Source organism: Panthera onca, chromosome C1 (assembly GCF_046562875.1).
Source record: "Panthera onca isolate mPanOnc1 chromosome C1, mPanOnc1 haplotype 2, whole genome shotgun sequence".
NCBI classification, from domain to species: Eukaryota; Metazoa; Chordata; class Mammalia; order Carnivora; family Felidae; genus Panthera; species Panthera onca.
The window spans coordinates 185,514,277-185,531,951 of NC_138346.1; the positions used below are offsets into that span (position 1 = coordinate 185,514,277).

Sequence of the window (17,675 nt, forward strand, 5' to 3'; positions counted from 1 at the left end):
TGGCTGTTGATTCATATCCTTTATCATATTCTTTAATAAGCTGGTAAATTAAAAAAAAAAAGTGTAGAGTGAGTAGTGATGTATGTATCACTCACTTTAAGAAATAAAGTATTACAGATGTAATTGAAGCCATCCAAGTCCTCTTTTTGATTCCTTTCCTTTCCTCACAGAGGTATTTACTGCCCTGAATTTGGTATTTCCTATACCCGTGAACTTAAAATAGTAGAGCAAGGCTGCCAATTTATTATATGAGAAATATCCTCCAAAACTAGACTTTGTACCAGTGTAGACCAGAATTGCCTACAGATGCAAGCCTCCTCTTATATCAAAAAATTTTTATCTAGCCCCTGGAAGAATGATGGGAATTTGCCAAAGAAATATTTGTGTTCTCTCTTACAGCATATCGTAAGTCAGAGCCTAAGAGCCTAAGCCTCTCAGTTGATAACTAGGTATCTAAAAATAGGTATCATATATCAGGAATACTATGACAGATGTCTTATTTTTAAGGATCAAGCTGTGGTTGGTATTAGTTGATGACTGTGGTAATAAGCAAGTTATATGGCTTTTTGATTACTTAGAGCAAGTTATTCTCATGTAGGAGAGAAAATGTTAACTCTAACAACCTCATTAATTTGCATTTCTGAATTACCTTTGATAACTAATTACAGGTATGGTTATATAAAACAACAGACACTGTTCAGCTGACTTGTCTAAAATCCTTAAAAGAATTATAGCCAGTTTTTTTGTTGCTATAGGCGGTGACACATTAAATTAATGTCTAAGTTGGACCTAAAAGTTTTAACTACTAATACCTTTTATTGATTGATCATTTGACTGTGTCTCATTTAGCAATTATATGTAATAATGATTTTGCCTCTTGTGATACAGTGTTATTTTGCTTTTTCACTTATAGTGATAGATTCCTGTGGCCTTTAAATGATTGAAAAATGATGGAAATGGATCCAAAATAAAAAGTGACTACTCTACTGAAGCAGTAGAAGATTCTTCATAGTACCCTCCAGCTCAGTTCAGTCTTCAGGAGAGGCAGAACAAGTGAAATACAGCAAACTGAAGAGAGAAAAACCTCAGCGTTGGAACTGTTTTACTCCTTAACTACTCCTTAACTTCTTTCCTTCTGCTTGTTTTAATTTTGCTGTGAATTTATAAATAGTGAAGACCAAAGAAATAGAAGATACATTTGGGAGCTTTATATAACAAAGAAATTTGCCTTGAGAGCTGCTATTCTTTAGAGGGAAACATATATCAAATTCTTGTCTGATTAAAAACAAACAAGATTTCTTACGCCCTTAGATTTTGAATATTAAAACATATAAATATCTGCATACTTTTTAGCAGCTGTGTAGGAATAATGAGATTTGTAAATTAAGGACTTTGTCATGTGGATGTTTTGCCTTTAGAATTGATTGTTCAGAAGATCTTTTATAACTCTTTAATGTTATATTTTTGACTATTGCTTTGATGGCATTATTTGCCCACACATGAGTTAACCTGTCTTTCTAGCTATGACCTTGTTATGAACAGTGTTTGCACTCAATGTGCAGATGTCCATGTATTATCTATTTAAACAACATCATAGTGCCGTCACTCAAGGAAGTTGAATGAGGTGAACGTAGACACAGCTCTTTCCCCTTCCCCCCATTTTTTAAATGTAACAAATACTTTTTATGTTCCCCTTCCCCCTTCCCCTTTCCCTTTCCCCTTTTTGGAAACGTGTCAGGAATTAGATAGTTAAAGATGAGCAATTGAGGGGACTGAGAGTGATCCACACAGAGTCTGGCTTCCTTGTGCTTTATCACAAGGCGTGCTGCTGGCCAGCCTATTTAAGCACCCTTTTAACAAGACAACCTCGTGGGAAATCCAGCTGGCAGACTCAAGGAATTTGGGAAACAGGACCACAGAGGTTACACTCTGGGGTAAATATTCTCCTATATCTAACTTTGGAAGAAGACTGTGTATGTATATGTATCATGGAAAATACATACTGTTTTCTGGTGTATTTAATTTTGGAGATCTTTAGTGGGATGGTTTAGAGACACCAATGGATCTCTTAGGAAAACTGATGCTAGTGGGTGTTGGAGGAAATTAATGTGAACTAAATAGAATAACTTTTTTTGTTGTTTAATGTTTATTTTTGAGAGAGAGAGCGTGTGAGTTGGGGAGGGGCACAGAGAGAGGGAGACACAGAATCTGAAGCAGGCTCCAGGCTCTGAGCTGTCTGCACAGAGCCTGACACGGGGCTCGAACTCACAAGCTGTGACGTCATGACCTGAGCCGAAGTTGGACACTTAACCCACTGAGCCACCCAGGCACCCCAAGAATAACTCTTGAGAGATCGCATCTTCCTTCTCTAGGAAGGTCTTTTCTACTGCTTTTTCACAATTTGCCTGAGTACCTGAAGCAGGTTAATCTCTTTTCATAAGAATCAGTAGTTTTAACTAGGTGTTTATTCTTTTTGGTTTTTTCAAACCTTTCGCTATTTGTTTTTAAAATGTTTATTTATTTTTTGAGAGCAAGGAATCCCAAGCTGGCTCCACACTGTCAGTGCAGAGCCCGATGCAGGGCTCAAACTCATAAACCGTGAGATCATGACCTGAGCCAAAACCAAGAATCAGATGCTTAACTGACTGAGCCACCCAGGCACCCCAGGTGTTTATTCTTAAGGTTCTTCTCATAAAACTCAAGAATTCATAACCTTCCAGGTTTATGTCACCTTTTTCTGTTCGTGTGTTTTTCATACTCATATATTCATGGACTGCTGCTCCTGTTTAGAACTTTGAGGTATGCCTGATAAGTAGTCTTAGAGAGGCTCAGAGGGTAGGTCTTTTTATAAAGAGAGGATCTTAGAGTAATCAGATTCTTTTGTACATTGGTATCCAGGTCTTGCAAGCATAAGTGATTAGAGTTTTCTCATTTTCAGATCCTGGCCATGAGGTTGGATGCCTCACCTTGCTGAAAAGAGACACTGGACCTAAATGGCGCAGCATGACTTTGTTCCTGCTTGGCTAAATTTCTCAACACCACAGTCAGCTAAGGTACTGTTCTTCATTCCTGTAGTAACTTTCCAAATAACAGTTTTATCTCCAACTTGTTGACAGCCTCTCTTTTACAGTCTAAGTGTTTTTTGTATATTCAGCCTTGCCTGAGGGTTTAAAGTGTGTTTTCATCAGCTTACCACATGTCTTTTAATAGGATATAAATAATTAGGCAGTCTAAGTCAGTCAGTGTGTGCCCTGACACTGCCAAGTGTGTCTCCCCACCCACCCCCCATTTTTCATTACATGCTAAGCTTTTCTCATGTGGCACACAAGATTTCCTGGATTAGGTGCACTACACTTTGGAACTAAAACATATTTGCTTACCTATTATTTAGGTACAAAGGGGCAGGGGTAAAGGGGAAATGTTTTTTTTGGGGAAATGGACCTTTGGAATGAATGTATATTTGTGTATAGTAACAGATGAGAAGGAAAAGGGAAAGGCATTGATTGACTACTATGTGGATCTCAGATTAAATCTTAGAAATTTTCTTTTAGGGGCACCTGGGTGGCTCAGTTGGCTAAGCGTCCAACTTCAGTTCAGGTTATGATCTCACAGTTTGTGAGTTTGAGCCCTGCATTGGGCTTACTGCTGTCAGTGCAGAGCCTGCTTCAACTTTTCTGTCCCCCTCTCTCTGCCACTCCCCTGCTCACACTCTCTCTCCCAAAAATAAATATTAAAAAAATAGAAACTGTTTTAGAGATAATAATCTGCTTAACGATTTCAGGGGAAAATGTGTGTTGAATTAGGAATAAAGACAAACGAAAACAGCCAGTTCATATGAAGTAAAGTAGTCCTAGTCACAGTACACAGAAGAACAGCCTAAATTATTGGTAAAAGAAACCTTTGGGAAGTTAATAAACTTCAAAATGCTTCCCAAGGAGGGACAAAGTTGATCGGTAATCTCAAAAAAAAAAAAGGCCCATCTTGGGACACCTGGGTGGCGCAGTCGGTTAAGCGTCCGACTTCAGCCAGGTCACGATCTCGCGGTCCGTGAGTTCGAGCCCCGCGTCAGGCTCTGGGCTGATGGCTCAGAGCCTGGAGCCTGTTTCCGATTCTGTGTCTCCCTCTCTCTCTGCCCCTCCCCCGTTCATGCTCTGTCTCTCTCTGTCCCAAAAATAAATAAACGTTGAAAAAAAAAAAAAAAAAAAATTTAAAAAAAAAAAAAAGGCCCATCTTCCCTATTTTTAAATGTGATTTTTGGGACAGATACTACTTATCTGCCTAGACCCACAACCTTTTTCTCTAAACTTCATTTTGAATTGCCCTTTTGAAATTCCCAAGATCTCATAATTGGCATAATTCTGACCCAAGGCTTGGGGATGGTGGGTCTGAGGGAGTAGTTGTGAGATCCAGGAAAGCATTTAAAAGTATATAGATCTTATCTGCAAAGATAATCTAGCACAGTGAAGTAAGTAAAAAGAATTGGGAAATATGGTTTGACTATTGCCAGTAAAGTTACAATAAACAAAGTTGTGTAGCATTGGCATAAGCATAGACATAAAGCAATGGAATAGAATATTCAGAAATTGTCCTATAGGTATAGTAAGTTGATTTTTTTACTAAAATGCCAAGGTAATTTAATGTAGAAGTGATAGTCTTTTTAGGAAATGGTTCTAGAACTGGATATAAATATGGGTGGGGGGTAGTGAGAACCTTGACTTCAACCTTCATATCACACACAAAAATTAGCTTGAAGTGGATAATAACCTAATTTAAAGAGCTAAAAACCATAAAACTTCTGGAAGAAAGGAGAAAAATCTTTGTAACCCATTAGAATTGGCTAAAATAAGCAATACTAACTACCAAGTGTTGGTGAGGATATTAATAATAAGAAAATAAATGCAAAGATGTCTGTGCCCCAACCTGTAGTTTTCCTCTAAGCCTTTGTCAAATATATCCATATTTTTCACAACTTCTTAGACTTTGTTCTCTCATTGGAAACTAAAGAATGTTCTAGAATAAAATTATTTGGAATAGGGAGAGAAATGAGAGTTCATCTGTATTTCTCAAACTGCTTCCTTTTCATGATGTAACCGCAAAGACTTATTTTCCCTGACCTTTCTTCATGTGTAAATGAGTAAAATGAGAATGATGCCAAATTATAGTACTGTTATGAATATTAAGTGACATTCAGAACTAAATGTTTTATAAAACTATAAAAACTGTGTAGTTGTTAAAGGCCTCAAGGTGATGTGGTATTTAAACCATTTCTTTCTCTCCAATTCTAGAATAACTTACAGAAGTAATAAAGCTGTTTAGGATTTAAAAATAATTGTTTTAATGTTTATTTTATTTTTGAGACAGAGCATGAGTGGGGGAGGGCAGAGAGAGAGGGAGACACAGAATCCGAAGCAGGCTCCAGACTCTGAGCAGTCAGCACAGAGCCTGAAGCAGCTCTCGAACTCACAAACCATGAGATCATGACCTGAGCCAAAGTCAGACACTTAACCAACTGAACCACCCAGGCGCCCTGAGAATTTTTTAAAGCAAGCATCTTCTCCTTTCCTGTTGCAATATTAACTTAATATCTTTAAGTGTAAAGTTAGAGGTCTTATTTATGGATATCAACAGGGTTTTTGTTCACTCTCTCATGCAAATAAATGAGTATCTCTCCCGTTCTGGAATATAGAAAATGAGTTAATGATTGAGTATGTAACCTAGGACTTCTCTAACTCATGGGCCTATAGTACCCTTATTATGGCCCATATGCTCATAATGGGGTTTCTGCCAGTGTTACTTGTTTTCTAAAAGGCTGATGCGAAACCTAAGATACTGAGGTTGATTATCTTAACTGTTTGCTTCTCTATACTTTATCATCTTAGTCACCTACAGCCACCTTCGAAAAACACGGAGAACACCTACCCCGAGGAGACCGTAGATTTGGAGTAAGCCGTCGTCGACATAATTCCTCTGATGGCTTTTTTAACAATGGACCTCTACGAACTACAGGAGGTAAGCCATGCCCAACTTCCATGACTATATTTAAAATTTTTTTTTTTTTCAGCGTTTTTTATTTATTTTTGGGACAGAGAGAGACAGAGCATGAACGGGGGAGGGGCAGAGAGAGAGGGAGACACAGAATCGGAAACAGGCTCCAAGCCATCAGCCCAGAGCCTGATGCGGGGCTCGAACCCACGGACCGCGAGATCGTGACCTGGCTGAAGTCGGACGCTCAACCGACTGCGCCACCCAGGCGCCCCATCCATGACTATATTTAAACTACTCAGAGCAAGCCCACATTGAGGGATGCAAGTCTGTCCATAATCTTGAAATGATGATGTTTTTTAAATATATTTTTCAATTAGATCTCCTATTGTCATTATTCAGTTACATTGGCTTTCTAACATTCTTGTGTTCTCCTATGTCATTTATTTATTTGGAAGATTTCATATAGAAATTATATAAAAGAAAAAGATGTATTTTGTGATTTCTTTTTTGTGGGCTTAATCTTTTATTTATTTGTTTGTTTGTTTGTTTGTTTATTATTTTTTGAGGGAGGGAGAGAGCAAGTGGAGGAGGGCCGGAGAGGGAGATAGAGGATCTCAAGCAGGCTCCATACTGTTAGTGCAGAGCCCGATGCAGGGCTCGATCCCGCGAACTGTGAGATTATGACCTGAGCCGAAATCAAGAGTCAGATGCTTAACTGACTGAGCCACCAAGGTGCCCCTTAATCTTTTATTTTTATTTTAAAAGATCCCCTAAAGTGCTTTTGGTAGTACTGTAAATCAGATCAGGAAGCAAAAATGTAATGTGTTACTTTTCCTTACTATTCCAGATTCCTGGCATCAGCCCTCCCTGTTCCGCCACGATTCTGTGGACTCTGGTGTCTCTAAGGGAACATATGCTGGAATCACAGGGAATCTATCTGGTTGGCATGGCTCCTCCCGAGGTCATGATGGCATGAGCCAGCGTAGTGGGGGTGGCACAGGGAACCATCGCCACTGGAATGGCAGCTTCCACTCCCGGAAAGGCTGTGCCTTTCAGGAGAAGCCACCTACAGAGATTAGAGAAGAAAAGAAAGAAGACAAGGTGGAAAAATTACAATTCGAAGAGGAAGACTTTGTAAGTATCAAAGTGTAGATGTTTAATTAAAACCTAACAAATAATGCCATAAATATAAGACCCTGTTAATAATAAGAATATTGAAGAAATTACTAAAAAAGGAAGTCCCTAACTTTAGATTTTTATTGTTTTTAGATGGAGTTGATTAGTATGAAGATAATGACCAAAATTCCTTTTTTTTTTGTTGTTTTTTTTAATGACCAAAATTCCTATGTAACTTTTGGCACATCATCATGTTTTTCATCTTTATGCCTTCGAAACTTTTAAAAGTTCTTAATTTCCTTTGTTTTATAAGGTTTAACATTCAAAATTCAGTATTCAAATTATGTAAAAATGGTCTTGCATGTTAAATTGTCTTTCTCCAGTTATCGTAAGAGGTCTTTTTCTCTTGATTTTTCCCTCTTATATAAAATAATTGTGATGTTATAAACATGCAGTTGTGAGTATTTAAGCTCCTTCCTATATATAAGTAAAACTTTGCTATTGTGTGTTGAATTAATATGCCTTTTGCCCTTTCAACCTAAAGTAGAGTTTTTAGTGTGCCTTAAAAAAAAAGTCAAGTATATTTTATTTAACAAAATATATCCAAATTATTAACATTTTAATATGTAATTGATATCTTTAAATTATTGAGATAATTTATGTTATTTTTTGTACTGGATCTTCAAGATACTTTGTGTATCCTCTACTTGTTTGTAGTATAATCTCAGTATAAATGACACACTTCCTGAATGCTACTCAACAACTACATGTAGGTAGTGGCTACCATATTGAACAGCGCAGCTCTAGTTATTTATTTATTTATTTTTATAATTTATCTTTTTGAGAGAGAGAGAAAGTGCAAGTGGAGAGGGGCAGAGAGACAGAGAGAGAGGGAAAATCCTAAGCAGGCTCTACAGTGACAGTGCGACAGTCTAACACAGGGCTCAAACCCATGAACCATGTGATCGTGACCTGAACCGGAAGTCGGACGCTTAACCAGTTGAGCCATCCAGATGCCCCTAGTCATTTTTAAGTAGCACATTCGATTAGCCAGTCACTTCTGTGACAGCCGTTTTAATATATTAATAAGGCCAACTGATTAAGAGTCAAATTTAGGTGTCATCTCCTCTTTTCCCAAGTCTAGCAAATGTTCTGGGGCCATTTTATCTTATTTTTTCTAGATTTCTTTTTAATGTTTATTTATTTTTGAGAGAGAGAGCACGTGGGCAGGCAGGGGAGGGGCTGAGAGAGAAGGAGAGAAAGAATCCCAAACAGGCTCTGTGCTGTCAGCACAGAGCCAGATGCAAGACTCCATCTCAGGAACCATGAGATCATGACCTGAGCCAAAATCAAGAGTCAGATGCTTAAATCTACTGAGCCACCCAGAGGCCCCATTCTGGGATCCTTTAAATGTTATTTTTTAATGTGAATTCCTACCCCAGGCACCTGTTCTTCAAAACTTTATTTGTGAAAGGTTTATATTTCCCTGATGTATTGAATATTTGTCCAGAATGTTCTAAATATTAAGTGGTGCAGACTTATGACACTAAATTATAACTTTCATTATTTATTCAATAAATTTAGCAAATATAAGAAAGACTAGTGGGAAAGATTAATAAAAACCTCTGTTGCTCATCATGCTTTGGGAACTTGGCTAAAGTCCTCATCAAACTAGCAATGACAAAAAACTTTGGGGCACCTGGGTGTCTCATTTGGTTAAGTGTCCAGCTCTTGGTTTCGGCTCAGGTCATGATCTCATGGTTCATGGGTTTGAGCCCTGCATGAAGCTCTGCACTATCTACACTTGGGATTCTCTCTCTCTCTCTCTCTCTCTCCCTCTCTCTCTCTCTCTCTCCCTTTCTCTCTCCCTCTCTCTCTCCCTCTCTCTGCCCCTCCCCCATTCCTGCTCTCTCTCAAAATAATTTTTTTTAAGTTTAATTGTATTCCTATTATAAAACATTTCTTTTTGTATTTTATTCCACATAATTAAAAACTACTTTTTTTAATGCTTATTTAGAGAGAGAGAGAGAGAGAGCGAGCGAGCGAGCTAGCAGGGGAGAGGGCAGAGAAAGAATCCCAAGCTAAGTGCGGAGCCCAATACGGGGCTCAATCCCACTACCATGAGATTATGACCTGAGCTGAAATCAAAAGTTGAACGCTTAACTGACTGAGCCACCCAGGCACTCCTCCACATAATTAAACTAACCCACTGTAAAATTGTAATTTATATATGACTTGAATGTTTATTTAGAAATATGTCTTACATTATGACCATAGCCAGCAGAGCATATAGTAAAGAAGTTTATTTGGGTCTCTTTATTAGTTTTGTTTTTGCTTGCTTTGGTAAAAAAGAGATTGCAGCAAACAAGAAATGTGGGGTAAAGTGGAAGTTGCTTAAGAGTATTTTTTTTTTTTTTCTTATGAATACCTTTTAAACTAGGTTCTATACTCCTCATTGGTATGGTTTGATAAGAAGGACTATTTCAGTTCTGTGGCATCCCCAGTGGGAAGTGAATTGACAACAGAAAGAAAAATGTGAATGGGAGGCTTTGAATTAGAAGACCCAACATTGTTAGGACATCATTTCTACAGGTTCTGCACAATATCAGTCAGTATGCTTTCTTATAGAAATGGACAAAATTATTCTAAAAATTTTTCTTAAAGACTCTAGAATACCCAAAGTAATCTTGAAAAAGAATTGGAGGACTTACACTACCTAACTTGAAGCTTAGTGTAAAGCTTTGATAATCAAGATAATGATGGGGGTACCTGTGTGGCTCAGTCAGTTGAGTGTCTTGACTCTTGATTTCAGCTCAGATGTACCAAGTCAGGCTCCATGCTAAGCATGGAGCATGCTTGAGTCTGTCTCTCTCTGTCTCTCTCTCTCTCTCTCTCTCTCTCTCTCTCTGACTCTGTCTCTCCCTCTCTCTCCCCCTGCCTCTCTCCCCTGCTTTGTGCTGTCTCTCTCTAAAATTAAAAGAAAAAAAAAAGATAATGTTACATTATTATAAGGATAGTCCAATAGTGGAGCAGAATAGAGAGCTTAGAAATAAACTTCCATTTATACATTCACTTGATTTTCAACAAAGATGCTAAAGCAGACCAACGGAGAAAGAAATGTGGAGAAAGAACTATATATACATACATGCACACACACACACACACACTCTCTCTCTCTCTCTCTCTCCCTCCCTCCCTCCCTCCCTCCCTCCCTCCCGCCCCCTCCCTCCCTCTCCCCGTCTCCCCCTTTTTCTCACAGCATACAAAAAAGTGAATTTGGGAGGATTTATAGACCCAAATGTATGGCCTAAAACTGTAAAGGTTCTAGAAGAAAACTTGGGGGAATATCTTTATGGCTTAGAGGGTAGAAAAAGATTTCTTTGGACATAGGAAACAATAACCATAAAGAAAAACATTGATGAATCAAATTTCATCAAAATGTAAAACATCTGCTTATCTCACAGACTGAGAAAATATTTGCAAAACATATATGAAAATGGACCTGTATATATAATATGAATAACTCTTACAACTTAATAATAAAAAGACAATATTTTATATATACAGTAAATATATATATGGTTTGTGAGCATAATTCATTCTGGAAACATGCTTGTAATCCAAAGCACTTGTATATCACAGCGAATTTCCGTGTAAGAAATATTGGAAACTCAGATAATTCATCCCACAACTCAAAAATATTCATATAAAAATTATTGCAATACTGTAATATAATACAAAATACAAAATATAATACAAAATATACAAAATATAAAGAATACAATACAAAATATAATACAAAAATACAATACAAAATATAAATATACAAAATATAAATATAAAATATAAAGAAAATAAAATACAAAATATAAAGAAAAATAATTGGCACTTACCTTTGAAAACCTTTGTGGTTGGTATGAGGGAAACAAGAGAGGAGGAGGGTTATTGGATAACTTTCACTATCACTAATGGAATCACTGCTGTCTATTGGTTCAATGGAATCGTTTCCTTTTCATGCAGTTTTAACGAGGAACCTATCCAATGGCACTTGCTTTTGCCTCCTTTTGAGGATTTTACAGAAATGTGATATTGGATTGTTGTTAAGCAGATTCGTCGCTCGCACTGCTACAGCTTTATTGAGGTGGTGCTTTTCTACAAAGTTTGCACTGTTTGCCACATTTTACACATCTCCCTAATCTCATTTGAAGTGAAGGATTCATCCACCTTTTTCTCCTCCTTCTCTGCAGACATGATGCAGACATAGACGTCTTTTTTTTTTTTTTAATGTTTATTCATTTTTGAAAGACAGAGACAGAGCACAAGCAGGGGAGGAGCAGAGAGAGGGGGACACAGAATCTGAAGCAGGCTCCAGGCTCTGAGCTGTCAGCACAGAGCCCGACACGGGGCTCGAACTCACAAGCCATGAGATCATGACCTGAGCTGAAGTCAGACACTCAACCGACTGAGCCATCCAGGCGCCCCCAGATGTAGATGTCTTCTAAAATCTTGCAATTTCAGCACCTTGCAAACTTTGTTCTTACTTCTTGATGGTTTTCTTTTTTTTTTTTTCTTTTGTTTATTTTAGAGAGAGAGGGTGCGAGTGGGCAAGGGGCAGAGAGGGAGGGAGCCTGATGTGGGGCTCAAACTCATGAAAAGTGAGATCATGACCTGAGCCGAAGTCGGATGCTTAACTGACTGAGCCATGCAGGCACCCCACGATGATTTCCTTAACTTTCACTGTAATCATCTCCTCCTCCTCCCTGCCTGCCTTTTCAACCTTTTTGTGCATGGGGGCCATTGTATACACTGGCACCGATGTTGACTACCGGACAGTATTAATAAACTCTTGTCATACACTGTATTTAATGTAGCTGGCAATAAGGCAGCAGAGGAAAGGGTCTATATCTGCAGGTAGCCTGGCCTAGAATGAAGCAAATCATTCTTGAGCTTACTCTTACATGGAAAAGCAAAGGACTGTCCATAGGTGCTTTAAAGTGACAAAAAATATGCTAGTGCCAGGTGTGGGCACCTTCCAGTGTTCTGAAAAATCACTGATTTTTGCCAAAACCTGTGGCCTCTGAGACCAAGCATCCAAGTATGGGAGACGATCACCCACAATCTGCAGCGAGCAAAAGAGAACTGTTGAGTCAATTATGATCATGTGACGCTTGGCATCGTGTACTATTTGTATTGCAAGACATTGTTCATTTATCAAGTTAAAATTTATTAGAAATATTTGCTCATCTTATGGAACACTTGCAAAACAAGTTACTTGAAATCCAAGGTTTTTACTGTATTTTATTTCTTTGAAGTAACCTCTATGTCCAATGTGGGACCCAAACTCATGACTCCAAGATCAAGAGTCACATGTTCTACCAGCTGAGCCAGCCAGGTACCCCAACAACTCGGTATTTTAAAAATGAGCAAGATTTATGAGAACCATAATGAACCTCTCAATAGATGCAGAAAAAGCATTTGACAAAATACAACATCCATTCTTGATAAAAACTCAACAAAGTAGAGATTGAACATACCTCAACATCATTAAGGCCATATACAAAAGACCTACAGCTAATATCATCCTCAGTGGGGAAAAACTGAAAACTTTTTCCTGTGGTTAAGAACAAGATTACAGATGTCCAGTTTCACCATTACTATTTAACATAGTACTGGAAGTCTTATTAGCCTTAGCAATCAGACAACAAAACGAAATAAAAGGCAATCCAGATGGGCAAGGAAGAAGTCAAATTTTCACTATTTGCAGACAGCATGATACTCTATGTAGAAAACCCAAAAGTCTCCACCAAAAATTGCTAGAACTAATACATGAATTTAGCAAAGTTGCAGAATATAAAATCAGTATACAAAAATCTGTTGCATTTCTATACACCGATAACAAAGCAGAAAAATAAATCAAGGAACTGATCCCATTTGCATTTGCACCTAAAACAGTTAGATATGTAGGAATAAACCTAACCAAAGAGGTAAAAGATCTGTACTCTGAAAATTACATAAAACTTCTGAAAGAAAGTGAAGAGGTTATGAAGAAATGGAAAAGCATTCCATACTCATGGGTTAGAAGAACATAGTTAAAATGTGTATACTGCTCAAAGCAATGTACACATTTAATGTATACCCATCAAAATACCACCAGCATTTTTCACAAAGCTGAAACAAACAGTCTTCAAATGTGTATGGAACCATAAAAGACCCTGAATAGCCATAACAATCCTGAAAAATAAAAATGAAATTGGAGGCACCATGATTCTGAATTTCAACCTATATTATAAAGCTGTACTCATCAAGACAGCATGGTATTGGCTCAAAAACAGACATATAGATCAGTGGAACAGAACAGAAAACCCAGAAATGGACCTACAGCTATATGGTCAACTAATCTTCAGCAAAGCAAGAAAGAATATCCAGGTGAAAAAATACTTTCTTCAACAAATAGTTTTGTGGGAACTGGGCAGCCACATGTAGAAGAATGAAACTGGACCACTTTCTTATACCATACACAAAGATAAATTAAAAATGGATGAGAGACCTAAATGTGAGATAGAAACTATCAAATTCTTAGAGGAGAACACAGTTCAGTAACCTCTGTGACCTCATCCTGAGCAACTTCTTACTAGACACATCACTGGAGAAAAGGGAAACAAAAGCAAAAATGAACTGTTGGGACCTCAGCAAGATAAAAAGCTTCAGCACAGCAAAGGAAACAACAAAATTAAAAGGCAGCCTACAGGGGCGCCTGGGTGGCTCAGTCAGTTAAGCGTCCGACTTCGGCTCAGGTCACGATCTCGCGGTCCGTGAGTTCGAGCCCCGCGTCAGGCTCTGGGCTGATGGCTCAGAGCCTGGAGCCTGCCTCCGATTCTGTGTCTCCCTCTCTCTCTGCCCCTCCCCCGTTCATGCTCTGTCTCTCTCTGTCTCAAAAATAAATAAACTTCAAAAAAAAAAAAAAGGCAGCCTACAGAATAGGAGAAGATATTTGCAAACTATATACCTGATAAAGGGTTAGTATCCAAAATCTGTAAAGAACTTCTCAAACTCAACACTCAAAAAACAACCCAGTTAAGAAGTGGGCAGTAGACATGGATCGACACTCTTCAAAAGAAGATCCATATGGCTAACAGACACATGAAAAGATGCTCAACATCACTCATCATCAGGGAAATACAAATCAAAACCATGATGAGATATCACCTCACACCTGTTAGAATGGCTAAAGTTAACGTAAGAAACAGCAGGTGTTGGCGCGGATGTGGAGAAAGGATGTGCCCTGTTGGTGGGAATGTAGACTGGTGCAGCCACTCTGGAGAGCAGTATGGAGGTTCCTCAAAAAACTAAAAATAGAACTACCCTATGACCCAACAATTATGCTACTAGGTATTTACCCAAAGGATACAAAAATACAGATTCAAAGGGGGACATGCACCCCAATGTTTATAGCAGCATTATCAACAATAGCCAAACTATGGCAAGAGCCCATGTGTCTGTCGACTAATGAATGGATAAAGATGTGGTGTACATATATAATAGAGTATTATTCAGCCATCAAAAAGAATGAAACCTTGTCATTTGCAGTGAGATGGATGCAGGTAGAGTATTATGCTAAGCAAAATAAGTCAGAGAAAGATACCATAGGATTTCACTTACCTGTGGATTTTAAGAAACAAAACAGATGAACATATGCAAGGGAGTAGGGAAGAGGGAGAAACAAGCCATAAGAGACTCTTAAAGATAGAAAACAAACAGGATTGATGGAGGTGGGTGTGAAATGGGCTAGATGAGTGATGGGTATTAAGGAGGGCACTTGTTATGATGAGCACTGGGTGTTGAATGTAAGTGATGAATCACTGAATTCTTCTTGTGAAACCAATATTGCACAGTATGTTAACTAATAAGAATTTAAATAAAAATTTGAAAAGAAAAAAATGAGCAAGATTTGAACAGATACTTTGCAAAGGAGGATACTCAAATGTCCAGTAGGCACATGGAAAAAATAATCATTGTCATTAGTTGCAAGGGAAATGTGGAAATTCAAATTAAGACCATTGTGAGATATTGCTACCCACGCTCCGGAATGGCTAAAATTTATAAGTCTGAAAACACTAAATTCGGTCACATTCTAGAGCATTTGGAACTCTTATACATTACAGGAACATGAAGTAGTCTAACCATTTTGGGAAAAGCTATGGTAGTTTCTTGTAAAACTACATTATGACCCAGCACTTCTAGATATTTATTTATAGATACTCAAGAGAAACGAAGGTAAATGTTCATTTATTTTAATTTTATTCATAATAGCACCAAACTGGAAACAGTTTAAATATCTGTTGACCCAAGAATAGAAAAGTTGTGGTGTAATCATGTAATGAATTACATATTTGTTAATAAAAAGGAGTGACTGATAAAACAACGTGATGAGTTTCAGTGTACCATTACACAAAATGGTACATACCATCTGGTTCTATTTATGTGCCTATTCTAGAATAAGCAAGTAATCTATGGTGGGAAAGAAAATCCAAACAGTGGTTGCTTGTGTGAAGTGGGGATTGACTGGAGAGGGCAAAAGGAACTTTCTTGTTGTAGAAGGTAGTTTTTATTTTTATAGAGGTTGAGGAGTTGTGAGCATTTTTCAAAACTCATAGAATGGTATACTTGGTATATGTGCATTTCACTCTGTATTTTATTTTATTAAAAAAATAGATGGGCGCCTGGGTGGCTCAGTCAGTTAAGTATCCGACTTTTAATTTTGGTTTGGGTCATGATCTCATGGTTCGTGGGATCGAGCCCATGTCAGACTCTGCAATGACGACATGGAGCCTGATTGGGATTCTCTCCCTCTTTCTGCCCCTACCCCACTCTCTCTTTTGCATGTGCGTGCTCTCTCTCTTTCCCTCCCTCTCTCTCAAAATAAAGAAATTTAAAAAATAGATTAACATCACCAGTCATGGGGGAAATAAATATAATAAGCCTTCTGATGTGATGCATTGAGAATGCAACCTCACCTTTGTGAACTCCTTCCAGAAATGCATAGCCTGAATCTAACCATAAGGAAATACCACACACACTCAAATTGAAGTTTTACTAAAGAATTACAAAAGATTCTACAAAAGAAGTAGCGTCTACTTTTTAAAAATGTTGTCATGAAAGAAAAGTTCCAGGTTAAAGAAAACTAAAGAGATAAGACAACTAAAGGAAACACGTTCAGGGTGCCTGGCTTGCTTAGTCAGTGAGACTCTTGATCTCTGAGTCATGAGTTCGAGCCTCACATTGGGCATGGAGCCTATGCAAAAAAAAAAAGCATGTAATCCCAGATTGGATACTGAATGAGAGAAAAACAATGTACATTTTAAAAATTTTGTTTTGCTATGAAACTAATCAGTATTATAATTTGAATAAGTGTTATAGATTAGATAGTAGTATTTGTTGATATTAATTGCCCAGTCTTTTTTTTTTTTTTTAACGTTTATTTATTTTTGAGACAGAGACAGAGCATGAACAGGGGAGGGTCACAGACAGAGGGAGACACAGAATCTGAAACAGGCTCCAGGCTCTGAGCTGTCAGCACAGAGCCCGACGCGGGGCTCGAACTCACGGACCGCGAGATCATGACCTGAGCCGAAGTCAGACGCTTAACTGACCAAGCCACCCAGGCGCCCCATGCCCAGTCTTTATAATTGCATTGTGATTATATAAAGAACGTGCTTTTGAGGAAACACATAATAAAGTATTTATGGGTAAATGGTATCAAGTCCTTCAGCTTGCATATGGTTCAAGAAAAAATAATTAGAATGTTGGAGCAAATGTAAAATGGTGACATGAGAATCTAGACATCTGTGCATAATATAAAGAAATTCTTTGAATTATTTTTGCAACTTTGTTGTAACTCTGAAATTATTTCAAAATAATAAAGAATACAGAGCAACTGGAATCGAAGAACCAGAAAAAAATCCATGGGCATTATCTACAGCAAAACAAAGTGAGGTGTTAAACAGGAACAAACCACAAAACTATAATACCTGGGTGGTGGTAGCATTTGTGCAGGAAAAATTGGAGAAAGCATAGGATATCTGACAGCCCCCAAAAGAGGCAGCAGTTGTTTCTAGATGGCTTAGAGCGTTAATTGGAGAACAGCTGAAAATTAGGAGTGGTTTTACAAAACTAGTCAGTCAATACAGAAGTCTGGAATGAGGTATAAAGGGTCTGGTTGGATCAGTTAGGAGAGAAAAGCCACACCATAGTTTCAACAGGGAAAGTACAGGATTGGGGAAATGAGCAGTTGACTAGCAATAAAGAGAACGCTGAAGAGTATCAAAGTAGCAGATGTAGGGAATAGCCATTAACCCTAGGGCTAAGATAGAGTACTCAAGGAAGAGTATCCCCATTCCCCCATCACCACCAGACCTTGTGAGGAAGGGCTTAGCTGTGGTTTACTGAATGACAGAACAGTTGTTCAGGTGGTTCTCCAGAGAACATGTTGGAAATCTGCCCTCTTAAGTACCTGGTAAAGCTGTTCACATGTCACTCTGCTGTAAAATCACTCAAGTCAAAGCTCATTTGCACTT

At 38.1% G+C, this 17,675-nt stretch overlaps 1 protein-coding gene across 4 annotated transcripts in view; it reads left to right on the forward strand.

The window, feature by feature from the left end:
- Positions 1 to 17,675, forward strand: part of GPBP1L1 (GC-rich promoter binding protein 1 like 1) — a 69,456-nt gene that overhangs the window by 29,303 nt on the left and 22,478 nt on the right. For 3 of the 4 annotated variants that reach the window (XM_060626031.3, XM_060626030.3, XM_060626032.3), the window contains exons 2-5: positions 914 to 1,934; positions 2,939 to 3,053; positions 5,880 to 6,009; positions 6,833 to 7,119. In XM_060626031.3, the coding sequence (XP_060482014.1) occupies positions 2,994 to 3,053; positions 5,880 to 6,009; positions 6,833 to 7,119 (477 nt within the window). In that variant the 5' untranslated portion in view covers positions 914 to 1,934; positions 2,939 to 2,993. Of the gene's footprint in view, positions 1 to 913; positions 1,935 to 1,962; positions 2,668 to 2,938; positions 3,054 to 5,879; positions 6,010 to 6,832; positions 7,120 to 17,675 lie in introns of those variants that run through there. The other variant, XM_060626033.3, reaches the window with a different exon arrangement.